The 15,339-nt window shown below is 47.1% G+C and overlaps 1 protein-coding gene across 1 annotated transcript; it reads right to left on the bottom strand.

Moving 5' to 3' along the window:
- Positions 1 to 13,355: 13,355 nt before the first annotated feature.
- Positions 13,356 to 14,274, bottom strand: LOC119355610. Its single transcript, XM_037622436.1, has one exon. It carries the CDS (start codon positions 14,166 to 14,168, stop codon positions 13,590 to 13,592), a length of 579 nt encoding a protein of 192 aa, XP_037478333.1. The 5' UTR covers positions 14,169 to 14,274; the 3' UTR covers positions 13,356 to 13,589.
- Positions 14,275 to 15,339: the final 1,065 nt, after the last annotated feature.

Raw genomic sequence — 15,339 nt, 5'->3', positions numbered from 1 at the left:
CTTTTAGGTAAGGGGGGAGGAATCTCATGAAATTACCCATACAACGGTGTTAGGATAAATGATAAATAAAATTTAGCATCGTGCTTCAAATGTTCCTGTTGAAAATCGGAGTACCATTGACATGCTTCGAGATAGCATTGACATGGTCTTCATGTAAAGGTCATACTTCGGATACACAAAGGATTCATCAGGAATAACTTATAGAATAAGTCTTACAATTTCCTCATGGATGAATGGATAACCTTGCTGAAAAGGAATCTATAATGATAGGTCCTCCAGCCAGGGGGGGTGCTAGGCATGACATCATGTTACCGGGTCATCAAAGGACAAACAACATAACTCCTGGAAAGTTGTCCCAACCATCATATCTGACCGAGATTCAAATCCAATTGGTGTCATGATGCCTCAGACTCAGGATGTCTGAGAAGAAAAGGCGCAACACAAATCGTTGAAATGGCATTGCAAGATTCTCGGGAAATGAACTATGGGAGCGGGTTCCTGAAACAATAGTTCATCATTAAACTAAGGAGAGGTGAGGAGGTGGCTGATTGACTCAACGACAATTCATTGAGATTTTCAAAAGATGGATTTCCACAATAATGTGAACAAGAAGATGACACTTGTTGATTGAAATGATATAATGTTGTATGCTCGAGGAAAACATACATAATTAAACATTGGTTGACCGGTGCACCCGAAATATGGGTTGGGTTGCACGGCCAATGTTAGAGTGGTGATTCAATTATCGAAAGACTTAGAATGATCTATCACGCATTCACTTCAAAGCGATAGGGTTGCTAGAAGTTTTGAATTCTCACGTCATAGCTCAATTGTCAGTATTCCGGTTGAAAACAATACGGGGACCAAGGAATGAACGAAGATGGCAAGAAGTATTATGATATCAAGAATTCTTAAGAGGTGGTGAAATTCTCACCACATTCTTGACAAAAAGAGATGGTAATACTCCCGAGGTAAGGAAGATCAACTGCTGGGTAGCAGGGATCTCAAGGTTTACACAAAACACGAACAAGTTGTGGTGAACGGAAGGCAATAAAGTGGTCGATGAGAACAGGAATCATCGAGGGGCAAGGATGGTATTACCCATCATGAATTCAATTGAATTCCTGGAAGAGCTCATAAGGTTGATGATGATCACGACACATTTGTCGAGAGGTTTCATGCAGATGTAATCAACCAGCGACGACATCAAGTCAGAGGAATGATGAAGCAAGAGGTTATTGGAACCACAGTTATGACACAAACTCGAACTCAAGCTGGTTGTTTAAGGTGAAAGGGTATGACGAGGAAAATCGACGTAAGCTTAGCTATCGTCGCAAATTGGTGCTCCGAGAATAAGGACCAGGTAGCACAGGTAGAATCGTCACGACAATGATATAGCCAAACAGGCTAGGAATGGCGTGATCGGGTACAAACTCGTAGTTATAAAAGCTTACTGAAGAGTTGTTGAACCGTAGTGCGGACTCGGTTCAGTTATCGGTGTCTTTGAGTGTTTAATAACTCAGAGCCCGTGAAAAAAAAATGGAATCAGTGGGAAGGTCGTACTTGATGAACTCATAAAAAGTTATGCAGTTCCATAATAATCTCGAGATACCAGGGGGTAATACTCGACACAAGGTCAAAGTAAAGGTTGGACTGGTGTATTGATCCATAGAAGACAATTGTTTTAACTTGTCCGAGAAATGGAATCAAAGAAGAACAATCATGGTCGGAACCACGGTTGCAAGGGATCAATTCACAGATACCATATGTTAGTTATCAAGGAAATAGTTATTATTTCAAGAAGCTTCCATGATAGGATATACATCGCGTCCATGGGCATGAACACAAAGTTCAAGGTCGACTCCCACTTCTCCAATGCACAACCTTTCATTCACTTCTCGCGCTCAATGAAGTTGTAGTTTTGAAATTTTATCTGGCAAAATACCAGAAGAGTACGACTCGTGAAAACTTTCGAGTTCACACCTATTAAGGAAGGCATAGGTTCAACCCATTGGGGCATCTTAGAATCATATACCAAATCTCCAGAAGTAATTAACTCAAGCTCAAAGGCAGAGCATGGTTGAGAAAGCAGAGGATACAATTTACCAAAGGCATTATGTATCAGAGGAAAGGCTCACAAGGTTATTGAATATGAAGGGCGTTGTCAGATAAAATCCAACAAAGGATCTGGTGGTCCACAAGGGATCTGACGTGAGCATCGGTACTCAACTAGAGGAAGCAGATTATAGAAACAACTGACTAACTCAATTGTCAAATGCAAAGAAATTATGATTTCCAAATCAAGGGATCAGAAGCAATGCTCTGATTAGGGGTGGATAAGTTGAATAGCCGTAGGGTACAATCAAAGACAATTGGATTGGTCGAGAACCAATTCCAGTTAAAAGAATGGCAGCTCAGTCGGAAAGGTAATTTATAAGGATCAATGATGATTGCGTGTATTCGCAAACATATTGAGTCAACAGACTCAAAATGATAATGACAATGAATGTCATTAAGACTACGAGACTTATGGGATTAACCATAATGCAAGCAAGCAAGAATTTCAAGAGCCAAGGCTCCAGAGGATTTTCGGAAGATCGAATAGTATTTTGAAGACTTTTGTGAAACTCATGAACAACTGGGGAAGAGCGGATACTTGACAAGTGCGGCGATTTATTTGAAGGGGTATTCATGTGGCAAAGAACTGCTAGGCAGTAGGCACGAAGTATTCTCGGAACAATAGAGAAAACTTCGGGTATATTGTAATAACAAGAACAATGGGGAATGATCGTAAGAATGGCAAGTGTAAGTAGTCATCCATAAGGATTTATCGGTGGTCGGGAATAGCAAAAGTGATGGGCACAAAGTCTCGAGAGAATATCAAAGAGTATCTCCGAAATCTTCTGGTGCAGTCGGTGACCATCTGGACTGAAGGGGCTCTCCGGGAGAAAGTATTTTCGAGAACCTAAAGTTAGTTTTTAGTAAAAATCATTTAACGCGAATAGAAGAGGGTTCAGAATCCCAGAGTAAAGGTCAAGGAATAAAAGATCCTAATACCTCCCGATGGCGACGGGGGCCCATGGGCCACACAGCCATGTTAGTAAAAGTTTTTCAATGACTAGACTCGACTTCGGCCAAGGAGTTGGAAAAGGGGATTCCTACAGGCAGTCGGCTCTGATACCAACTTGTGACGCCCCCGATTCAATCGTACACTAATCATGCACGCAAATGTGTACGATCAAGATCAGGGACTCACGGGAAGATATCACAACACAACTCTACAAATAAATAAGTCATACAAGCATCATAATACAAGCCAGGGGCCTCGAGGGCTCGAATACAAGTGCTCGATCATAGACGAGTCAGCGGAAGCAACAATATCTGAGTACAGACATAAGTTAAACAAGTTTGCCTTAAGAAGGCTAGCACAAACTGGGATACAGATCGAAAGAGGCGCAGGCCTCCTGCCTGGGATCCTCCTAAACTACTCCTGGTCGTCGTCAGCGGGCTGCACGTAGTAGTAGGCACCTCCGGTGTAGTAGGGGTCATCGTCGACGGTGGCGTCTGGCTCCAGGACTCCAGCATCTGGTTGCGACAACCAGAAAGAAAGGAAAGGGGGAAAAGGGGGGAGAAAGCAACCGTGAGTACTCATCCAAAGTACTCGCAAGCAAGGAACTACACTACATATGCATGGGTATATGTGTAAAGGGCCATATCAGTGGACTGAACTGCAGAATGCCAGAATAAGAGGGGGATAGCTAGTCTTATCGAAGACTACGCTTCTGGCAGCCTCCGTCTTGCAGCATGTAGAAGAGAGTAGATTGAAGTCCTCCAAGTAGCATCTTCAAGTAGCATCTCCAAGTAGCATCTCGAGTAGCATCGCATAGCATAATCCTACCCGGCGATCCTCTCCTCGTCGCCCTGTTAGAGAGCGATCACCAGGTTGTATCTGGCACTTGGAAGGGTGTGTTTTATTAAGTATCCGGTTCTAGTTGTCATAAGGTCAAGGTACAACTCCAAGTCGTCCTGTTACCGAAGATCACGGCTATTCGAATAGATTAACTTCCCTGCAGGGGTGCACCACATAACCCAACACGCTTGATCCCATTTGGCCGGACACACTTTCCTGGGTCATGCCCGGCCGCGGAAGATCAACACGTCGCAACCCCACCTAGGCAAAACAGAGAGGCCAGCACGCCGGTCTAAACCTAAGCGCACAGGGGTCTGGGCCCATCGCCCTGAGCACACCTGCACGTTGCGTGGGCGGCCGAAAGCAGACCTAGCCTAGTGGCGTTCCAGTCCAATTCGGCGCGCGCCGCTCTGTCGCTGACGTCTGAAGTGCTTCGGCTGATACCACGACGTCGGGATACCCATAACTACTCCCACGTAGATGGTTAGTGCGTATAGGCTCGTAGCCGACTCAGATCAAATACCAAGATCTCGTTAAGCGTGTTAAGTATCCGCGAACGCCGAACAGGGCCAGGCCCACCTGTCTCCTAGGTGGTCTCAACCCGCCCTGTCGCTCCGCCACAAAGTAACAGTCGGGGGCCGTCGGGAACTCAGGCCCACCACTACCTGGATGGAGCCACCTGCCCCTTCAGCCCCCATCTCCAAACAGTATCACCAGTAATGTAACAGTGTAAAGTATATAGTATATGCCCGTGATCACCTCCCGAAGTGATCACAGCCCATTAGTATAGCATGGCAGACGGACAAGAGTGTAGGGTCACTGATGGAACACTAGCATCCTATACTAAGCATTTAGGATTGCGGGTAAGGTATCAATGACTGTAGCAGCAATGACAGGCTATGCATCAGAATAGGATTAACGGAAAGCAGTAACATGCTACACTACTCTAATGCAAGCAGTATAGAGAAGAGTAGGCGATATCTGGTGATCAAAGGGGGGGGGGGCTTGCCTGGTTGCTCTGGCAAGAGAGAGGGGTCGTCAACTCTGTAGTCGAACTGGGCAGCAGCAGCGTCGGTCTCGTAGTCTACCGGAGAGAAGAGGGGGAAGAAACAATAAATATAATACAAACATAAGCATGACGGTGCATGACAAGACAAGTAACGGTGCTAGGGGTGCCCTAACGCGGTATAAGGTGGCGCCGGTTAAGGGGGGAAACATCCGGGAAAAGATCCCCGGTGTTTCGTGTTTTTGGACAGAGGAGCCGGAGGGGGAAAGTTGCGAGTTCGATAGGTTAGGGGTGTGTGGCGGACAAACGGACTGCGTATTCGGATTCGTCTCGTTGTTCTGAGCAACTTTCATGTACAAAGTTTTTACATCGGAGTTACGGTTTAATTTATATTAATTTTCAAAGTTTTAAATCATTTTTGAAATTAACAGAATAAAATTAATTTGGAAATGCCACTATGATGTCAACATGACATCAGGGTGATGTCAGCAGTCAACAGTCAGTTGACTTGGTCAAACTGACGCGTGGGTCCCGGTTGTCATTGACTTAGGTTAACTAAACAGGATTAGTTAGTTTAATAAGTGATTAGGTTAATTAACAGATCTAATTAAGTTAACTAATTAATTAATTAATTAATTATTTCTATTATGTTTTTTTTGTTCTTTTTTTTAACAGGGGCGTGGGTGGGGGGCCCCACTGGGCAGTGGCCCATAGGGCCAAACGGGCGCGGGCGGTGGATCAGGTGCGGGGCGCCAGGACGCCCGCCCGCAGAGACGGGGGCTGTCCGCCTCCGGTGGAAGTGGCGAGGCCACGGCGAGTGGCCGGAGCGGCGGGAGCCAGAGGCGGAGACGAGCAACGCGCGGTGGTGCTGGAGCACAACCAGGGCGTGAGCGGGGCACGCGGCCCAGGCGCGGTGCGGGGACAAGGCCGCGGCATAGCGCGCGCGCGAGGGATGGCAAGAGGTGGTTGCGGCAGAGCCGCGTGACTACGGGTGCGCGGTGTCAGGGGGACAACGGGCGCGGAAGCCGAACGACGCCGGTGGGCGCGGGCAGCGCGGTGGCCAGGAGCGCGCGGGGCGATGGCCGGTGCTAGGGCCGCGGCGACGAGCGCGAGCACGCGCAGCGCGGGCAGGAGGGGTCGCGCGAGGGAGAGGGGAGGGGAAGAGGCTCACATCGAGCCTGTAGTTGTGTAAGCGCGTGCTCTGGGAGGGCCTGAGGTAGACGGACGGCGGCGACGAGGTCGGGGTCGTCCAGTAAGGCGGCACCGACGATGTCGGGGCGGTCCAGGGCGACGTCGAGGTGCAGGCGATGGAGACGGCGTGGCGGCACCGACGACGGTGAGGTGGCGGGGCGGCTCCGGCGTGGTGATCTCCGGCGACGGCGTCGAGCGGCGGTGCGGGTGCGCGCTGGGGGAGACGAGGGTAGAGAGGGGATCGATCCCGATCCAGGGGGATCAGGGGAGGGAGTGGGGCGAGTGGGGGGGTTAGGGTTACGGGGTGGGGATAAGGAGAGAGAGGAGGGGCCGGCTGGGCCGGCCTGATTGGCCCCGAGGCCATCTGGGCCGAGGCCCAGCGAGGGGGGGGGCTATAATTTCTAGTCTTTCTTTTTTTTTGTTCCTTTTCTTTTACTGTTTTATTTTATTCTAGTTTTATAAAACATAAAAGTTGTATCTTAAATAGTAACACTAATTATACCTCTGCCACAAAAAGGTTTAACCCCCAAATAATATAGTTTAGTATTTTATAAAATACCAACACATTTATTTATTTGTTTTACCTACAGTTTTAGTTATTTGAATGCATTTAGACATTTTATAAAAATGTGGTTCCTCCACCAACATTACTTATGAATTATTTGTTACATTTAGAACATTTTAGTTTTGACTTTTGAAAACTTTAACTGTTTGACTTTATTTTGAATTTGAATTTGAATCGGTTTCGAACCAATGTGAGTTTAGCAACAGTAATCGTGGTGACGTGGCATCATTAGCAAAGGTTTACTGTAGCTTGATTATCCGGGCGTCACAGGACCGAATGGTTAAACTCGGTCGGACCGATTCAGCAAACCTAGTGACCGTTAGGATTTTCGGTGGGACTGAGATGCAACTCGGTAGGACCGATATGGTTAGGGTTAGGGCATAACGTAATCTCGGTGTGACCGATTACACAAACTCAGTGGGACCGATTTTGGTAATAAGCTAACCAGAGAGTTGGTCAGGTAAACTCGGTGGGACCGATTCGCTCATCTCGGTGAGACCGAAATGTTACAAAAGGGAAACAGAGAGTTTACATTGCAATCTCGGTGGGACCGATCGCTCATCTCGGTAAGACCGAAACGTTACGAAGGGAAACAGAGAGATTACAATCCCATCTCGGTGAGGCCGAGATCCCTATCGGTGAAACCGATTTGCTAGGGTTTGTGGCAGTGGCTATGACATATGAAACTCGGTGGCGCCGGATAGAAAGAATCGGTGGGGCCGAGTTTGACTTTTGGTTTAGGTCATATGTGGATGTGGGAAGGTAGTTGAGGGTTTTGGGGCATATGACTAAGCACTTTGAGCAAGCAAGCCATTAAGCAACACCTCATCCCCTCTTGATAGTATTGTCTTTTCCTATAGACTCAATGTGATCTTGGATCACTAAAATAGAAAATGTAGAGTCTTGATCTTGAAGCTTGAGCCAATCCTTTGTCCTTAGCATCTTGAAGGGGTTCCACATCCTCTAGTCCATGCCACTCCATTGTTGAACTTATCTGAAACATACTAGGTAAAAGTGTTAGTCCAACAAGAGATATGTTGACATTAATTACCAAAACCACCCAGGGAGCACTTGTGCTTTCAACTTGAGAATATTCTTTGGCTCCCCTTGTGTCCAATCAGTAAATTTGGGTTGAATACTCTACCCTCGAAAGCTGTTGCGATCCCCTATACTTGTGGGTTATCACGGCTGCCCTCCCACCTCCCCTCTATTTATAGGGGCAAGGGAGAGGGGGGCCGGCCCCCTCCAGATGGATCTAGAGGGGGGCGGCGGCCAAGAGGGGAATGCTTGCCCCCCAAGCCAGGGGGCGCCCCCTTTAGGGTTCCCCCAAACCCTAGGCGCATGGGCCCTAGGGGGTTTGGTGCCCAGCCCACCTAGGGGCTGGTTCCCCCTCCATATTCAGCCCGTATGGCCCTCCGGGGCAGGTGGACCCTCCCGGTGGACCCCCAAAACCCTTTTGGTGGTCCCGGTACAATACCGATAAACCCCGAACACTTCCGGCGACCGAATAAGGACTTCCCATATATAAATCTTTGTCTCTGGATCATTCCAGAACTCCTCGTTACGTCCAGGATCTCATCCGGAACTCCGAACAACATTCATTAACCACGTACGAACTTTCTCTATAACCTTAGCATCAACGAACCTTAAGTGTGTAGACCCTACGGGTTCGGGAATCATGCAGACATGACCGAGACATCTCTCCATCCAATAACCAACAGCGGGATCTAGATACCCATGTCGGTTCCCATATGTTCCACGATGATCTCATTGGATGAACCACGATGTCGAGGATTCAATCAATCTCGTATACAATTCCCTTTGTCAATCGGTATGTTACTTGCCCGAGATTCGATCGTCAGTATCCCAATACCTCGTTCAATCTCGTTACCGGCAAGTCACTTTACTCCTTCCGTAACACATCATCCCGTGACCAACCCCTTAGTCACATTGAGCTCATTACGATGATGTCTTACCGAGTGGGCCCAGAGATACCTCTCCGTCATACGGAGTGACAAATCCCAGTCTCGATTCGTGCCAACCCAACAGATATTTTCGGAGATACCCGTAGTGCACCTTTATAGCCACCCAGTTACGTTGTGACGTTTGGCACACCCAAAGCATTCCTACGGTATCCGGGAGTTGCACAATCTCATGGTCTAAGGAAAAGATACTTGACATTAGAAAAGCTTTAGCAGACGAACTACCGATCTTGCGCTATGCTTAGGATTGGGTCTTGTCCATCACATCATTCTCCTAATGATGTGATCCCATTATCAATGACATCCAATGCCCATGGCCAGGAAACCGTAACCATCTATTGATCAATGAGCTAGTCAACAGAGGCTTACTAGGGACATGTTGTGGTCTATGTATTCACACATGTATTTCGATTTCCGGATAACACAATTATAGAATGAACAATAGACAATTATCATGAACAAGGAAATATAATAATAACCATTTTATTATTGCCTCTAGGGCATATTTCCAACAATCGGCACCATCTACATCGAGGGGAAAGAGAGGCGAGAAAGCGATAGGGTGATGCGGGGCTAGGGATTGCGGAGGAGGGTGGGGGTGTGCGATTTGAATGGATGGTTCTTCCTACTGTTTTCTTGTACGTGGCGGTGGAGACGGCGGCGTCCAGCCATGCAGGCGAGGCATGGGTCGAGACGGGCACACGGCGAGGCGCGGTAGCAGAGGCGGGGGCGATTTTTTGCTACTGAGATGCAGGGTATGGGATTGATCGTTCATGTTCTATTTTCCTTTTTAACCGGAGATGGATGCGATTTTTTCATGAGGGGAGAGATGAGACCACGTACAGATTCCATAATAAATTAATTAGGTCCATAACGAGATTTGTTTACAATGCGTTAAGATTTACGTGTTAGTTTTCTTAATAAAGAAATGCACTGATGTAGGGATCGATTGATTTGGGTAAGGAAAGATAGATTCGTGATCTTTTGTATGTTAGGAAATTACTGGTTTGCAAGGAAAGAGTGAAGAGAAAAAGAACCAATGCGACCACGTACAGATTCCATAATAAATTAAGTAGGTCCATAACGGGATTTGTCTACAATGCGTTAAGATTTACGTGTTAGTTTTCTTAATAAAGAAATGCACTGATGTAGGGAGAGATTGATTCGGGTAAGGAAAGATAGATTCGTGATCTTTTGTATGTTAGGAAATTACTGGTTTGAAAGGAAAGAGTGGAGAGAAAAAGAACCAATACGAGGGGGTGGTGGGAGGTGGGACGAAGAAAATTCGGACGAAATTGGGAGGTGGGAGTAAAAAACCGACGAAAAAACCAACAAAATTGGGAGGTGGGAGGGAGGACGAAAAAAACCAGGGGAGGTGGGACGAAAATAAACCTGGAACAGAGACTACCAACTAAGACATTAGGAGTAGAGATTGTCTCGTTCATGATGTTGTCAGGAAGAAGCATTGTGAGAGAAGTCATCGCCTTTCTATTCACGCTTTTTTGCACATGTTGATCCATCTCTTGAAAGGCTTGAACAACTTAATTTTTTTGTTTTGAGCCGGTTTAACTCCTGAAAAATTATAAGCGTCATGTTGGATGACCCTCAAATATAAACAGTTGCGGCCGGTTCTCAGGATAATTTCGGCCTCTCTTCCCCGCTCTCCCGCATCAACGCTAACATTGCCTCTGGCTTCCACTCATAGCCTCTGCCGTCGCCCCATCAACACACCGTAGCCTCTGTCGTCGCCCCACTGACATCCCATAACCTTCGCCGACCTCCTACCCCACTCTGATTTGGTCATCGGTCACTGAGATTGACCCTTATTGTTGTTGTCATCCCTTGGACGAAAAATCTGACCTTCGATCTTGCTTTGTTCCAAAACGGGGTTGGTGGACGATCAAAATGCTGTAGAGCACCCTCCAAGGAGCTAGGTAGCGTTGGAGCCCCGACCTCTCAGTCGAAATCAAGATCACTGCAATTCGGCCGAGGTGAGCTTGGACAGCATCCACCAAGCACGGCTTGAGGAGAATCTTCCTCCTACAAAGTCAGTAAACCATCACAAAGCCTCACCGATGGCCCATTGCCTCGGCATCGCGTCAATGCCGTCGGCTGAGGTTCTGATCTCCTTCGTTTGCAAAGTGTTTGATGAATTGTCTAGTTTTTTTTCATTGTGTTTTGCTCCTTTTCAATCAAAATCAACCTAGAATATTGCATGGCGTAGACGAATAGGTTGAGGGAAATGTTACTTGACGACTCTTCATCGAAGGAGGAGGAATAATAAGAAGATGATTTTGAAATGGCCATTGTCATGATTGTTAACGAGGACATGTCGCGACCGAGACTAGCATCACAATTCGGCTGCATGACCTCAGTCAAGATAGAGCAGAGGACCATGTGAAGCTTATGAAGGATTAATTTTCACCCAATGCAACCTATCCATAGAAGTATTTTCGCCGGCAATTTCGGACGCACCGAGGTCTCTTCCTCACCATTGCAAAAGTTATTGAAAGGCATGATCCATGGTCTGAATTGAGAAGGATTTCATCGTGAGGTAAGTGCGAGCCGATTGATGAAGTGTGTCATGGCTGTTCGAGTACTTGCATATGGTTGTTCGACCGGCGCTACTGACGACTATGTCTGTACTGAGGAAGATTCAATCTTGGAGGTTGTTCGAAGATACACATAAGTCGTGATTGAGATCTACGGGGTGGAGAACTTGGAAGCACCAAATGACAAAGACACTGAGAGACTCTTGGGTCTGAGTGAAGAACGAGGATGGCCATGGATGTTGGGATCAATTGATTGCATGCACTGGACATGAAAGAATTGTACTGCGAGATGGAAAGGTCGGTACAATGGGCATCCCGGAGGTCCAACAATCATTTTTGATGCAGTTGCATCCGAGGATTTATGGATTTGGCATTCATACTTTGGTTTGTTTGGCTCTCATAATGACTTGAATGTGTTTGTGAGATCACCATTGTTCCAAAGGTTATTACCGGAGATGCTCCTCCTTGCAACTATGTTTTCATTGGGCATGAGTACAAGATGGATCATTACCTTGCAGATGAGATCTATCCTTCATGGGCTACATTTGTGAAGACAATTCCGCGAATGCGTCAAGAGTATGCAAAAAAGGATCCTCAAAGAGCTTTCGTGTGCTTCAAAAGCGTTTTGTCATTATTAGTTGCCATGCCGAGTATTGGAACCAATAGGTGCTATAATGACATGTTGCATCATTTTGCATAACATGGTCATTAAAGATGAGAGAGACATGACAGATAACTTTAGGTACATCTCTGATGGAGATCTTGTTGAGCCGGAACACGATGCAAACATGTTACAAAGATTTCTCGTAGCATATTGATGTATTGAAAGACAAGAACTTTAGACTCAACTCTAAGGTGATCTTGTTGAGCATCAGTGGGCGCTCCATAGCAGCATTTGATTGTTGTGCTTCTATCATGCTCTTTACTTCATTTGAGCCCTTTCGTGTGTTTGAATTTGAATAATTTAATTTGTGAACTTTAAATTTATAATATTCATGAATTGTGTAAACCTTCACTATCAAGTATGGTTTTATTACATGTGCAAATATGTAGTTGAATACTTGAAATGTTCTCCCTCCATCTCAAAATTCTTGTCCTATACACCCCCGTTCCAAAATTCTTGCCCTATACTACACTTATTTTGGAATGGAGAGATGTATCTATATACGTTTTATTGTTAGATACATTTGTATCTAGACAAATTTAAGAAAAGAATTTTGGGACGGAGGTAATATTATGTAAACCCAAATTTTGAAGAATTAGCGAAGAAACTTTTATAAGAAGTTAAGTTTTAGGGGTTTGGATAGGAACCATTTTTGTTTATCTCTTTCAATATAAGGAGTTAATGTTTTCGTTTGAGGGGCTAAATTATAGGGGATTTGCAAGAGATGCTGTAAGGGCGTAACCCACTATTTTCCCATCCCTGCCTAACGGGAGTTAAAATTCTGTTTTGCATAAAAAGAAAAACTTGATTTTTGGAGGAGCCCACATCTTCCAAACGAAAAACTTGATTTTTGTGTAAAACTTCATTTTTTTTCTTTGTACTACTAATTTAAAACTGTAAATGTCAACTCAATTTGCCATAATAAGTTTTCAATTTTTGCAAATATCCAGAATAGCTGCTACATGGCTTAACGTTATTGACTTCTTCATCCGTGACCTACTGCAGGCGCACCCATCGCGTCTACTAAATGACACAGGTAACTGGAACTCCTGCCAGTCCAAAAAATTTCTGCAAAGGGTACGCATAAATTCTGAATGCTGGGAATAAGGCAGAGAGAACCAGGAAAAATTCACGGCAAAAGACGTGTAAATGATATTTTTGCTTGCAATCGAACTCGACAGAAATCGACAGGCAAAGCTGGCAATTGAAATCGACAGAAATGTTCCAAAACACAGTGGGTGGATCACTCACTGCCGGTCCACACCGTTAGCAGAAACTTTGTTACCCGAGCGAGATGCAATGTGCGTATCCCACAAGCGTGCAGCAAAACTTGGTCAGATCTTGCAGAAACAGGGCCTGATTGGATTCTCGTTTCGGAGCGCTATACACCGATTCCAAGCGGGGCGTCAAGAAACATTTCTGGCGTCAATCCTAATATGTTCCATATGGCACTAAAAATAAAACATTGAGATGAGAAGAATGGAGTCGATTGAACATGAATTTCAAATAATATTATAGAGGTGGCAACAGCCGCAGTACAACATAATCATATACCACACCACACAATACAACCCAATAAACGAATAGTAATATCACCAAACACTAGTTTTTCTCCCAAGAACTATCGGTTCTCAGCTCTTCTCGTCTTGAGACACCCCTCCCCCAAGGCCCCAACATCATAAATTGCTTGCTGCATCATCATCCTTGTGGCGGATCAGATCAGACCTGGAACGGCCACGGCCAGTTGCCGGCGCCGTCCTCGCCGCCGACCTTGGCGCTGCGGCGCATGGGGTTGCCGCCGCACTCCCTGTCGACGTAGGCGTAGTACCTGAGGACGAAGGCGAGCGCGAGGGCGACCCACTCGAGGCAGAAGATGGCGATGCCGAGGCCCCCGATCATGCGCAGGATGACGGCGCCGTCCTCCTCGCGGACGTAGGACCGGAGCCCGTCGGCGAGGAACTCGGCGGTGCGGGAGAAGGCGAGCACGGCGGCGGCGCCCTGCAGGATGGACACGACGACGGTGGCGGACATGTGGGCGGTGTAGACGCGGCCCCGCGGCGGGTCGGGCGCCGCGATGACGGCGCACCCGGCCACGGCGGCCGCCACGGTGAGCGCGTGGAGCAGGATGAGGAGGAAGCCGTCGACGGAGGGCACCAGGCGGAGCGAGAGCGTGAGGAAGCCGCACCCGGACGCCGCGCCGAGGATCATGTAGTTGGACACGAGGAAGGCGCGGCGCGCGCGGCGGTGCGCCGGGGACGCCGAGTCGCCGGCCGGCGGAGCGATCACCGAGAGGCCCATGCTTCTTGTCGCTGCGGCCGAGCGAGGAGAGCGAGCGGAGGGAGAGGAGCGAGGCTTGCGAGTGAGGAGTGAGGAGAGGGAGTGAGGTGTGGTGATTTGGGGAGGAGATGGGGGGATTAAATGGGGGTGGGGGAGGAGGGATCATCCGACCGTTTGAGGAAGAGACGAAGAGGGAGCGGAGCATCAACGGCTAGTTTGAAAAAGGCGAAGGCAGGGTGGCCGGCCGGCCGTTGGAGTCGGAGAGGCGCGCGGCCGGGTTCGGCGGCCACATTTGCCGTGGACTTGAGTGGAGGCAGTGGGGCAGGCGTGTCGGTAGGGAAACCTGGCAAAAGAATCTTCCCGTTGGCTTACGTGGAGTGTGGACCAGTGGCGAGTTTCCTCTCGTGCGTTTTGATTTATTTATTTTTTGAATGAACATCTCTCGTGCGTCTTGATTTATTTATTTTGAACATCAAGAGACTTTATTCCTCAAATAATAGCAAGATCGTTTACAATTTGGTGACAAATAAAGTCCCGAATATCACTATCCCAAAACTCAGAAGCTCTAGAACTTAGGGAACTCTTTGCTATACTGTCAGCAGCAGAATTTGCTTCTCTAAAACAGTGAACCACATTCAGTTTTTTTGAACATCTATGCATTTTGATTGGTTTGGAGATAACGCATATTTGCCTTGCCTAGTCAAAATTAACTTCAAAAACTGTTACTATTTTTTTTCAAGTTAACAACACAACTATGCTAAAATTTGAACCCCCTAAAATTTGAGGAATGCCCCTCAAATGCATCCCAACCGACTCAAATTTGCTTACTCGTGTATTTTTCTCATTAAACGCCGAAAGCTTGACGGAAGAACTTTCAACCTCCAAGTGGCCGCATGATGTCGTTGATGCCTCTGCCGCCCCCTTCACAATGTAAATGGATATGCGTGTCCTCTTTACCCACCTCTGCCACCTTCCCAATATGTGAACCCTCGGCAGGCAATGCTAGGAACACCTAGCACAACACAACTGTGTCGGTTGGGCAACAATGTGGTGCAGCCCAACACCGCATCCAACACCATCGCCCCTTCCCCACGGTTGATTTGCCCCCATCATCGCCGGACAAGAAGAAGAGGTGTCGCCGTCGGCCAACGTGATGGAAGAAGCAGTGACGAGGAAGAAGGTCGCGACACCA

Source organism: Triticum dicoccoides, chromosome 2A (assembly GCF_002162155.2).
Source record: "Triticum dicoccoides isolate Atlit2015 ecotype Zavitan chromosome 2A, WEW_v2.0, whole genome shotgun sequence".
In the NCBI taxonomy this organism is placed as follows: domain Eukaryota; kingdom Viridiplantae; phylum Streptophyta; class Magnoliopsida; order Poales; family Poaceae; genus Triticum; species Triticum dicoccoides.
The sequence above is the reverse complement of the archived record's forward strand: the minus strand, read 5'-3'. Positions and strand labels throughout refer to the sequence as shown.

What these genes read in the sequence shown, in the direction of transcription:
- LOC119355610 (XM_037622436.1), bottom strand. Translation starts at nt 14,168, where the DNA reads ATGGGCCTCTCGGTGATCGCTCCGCCGGCCGGCGACTCGGCGTCCCCG.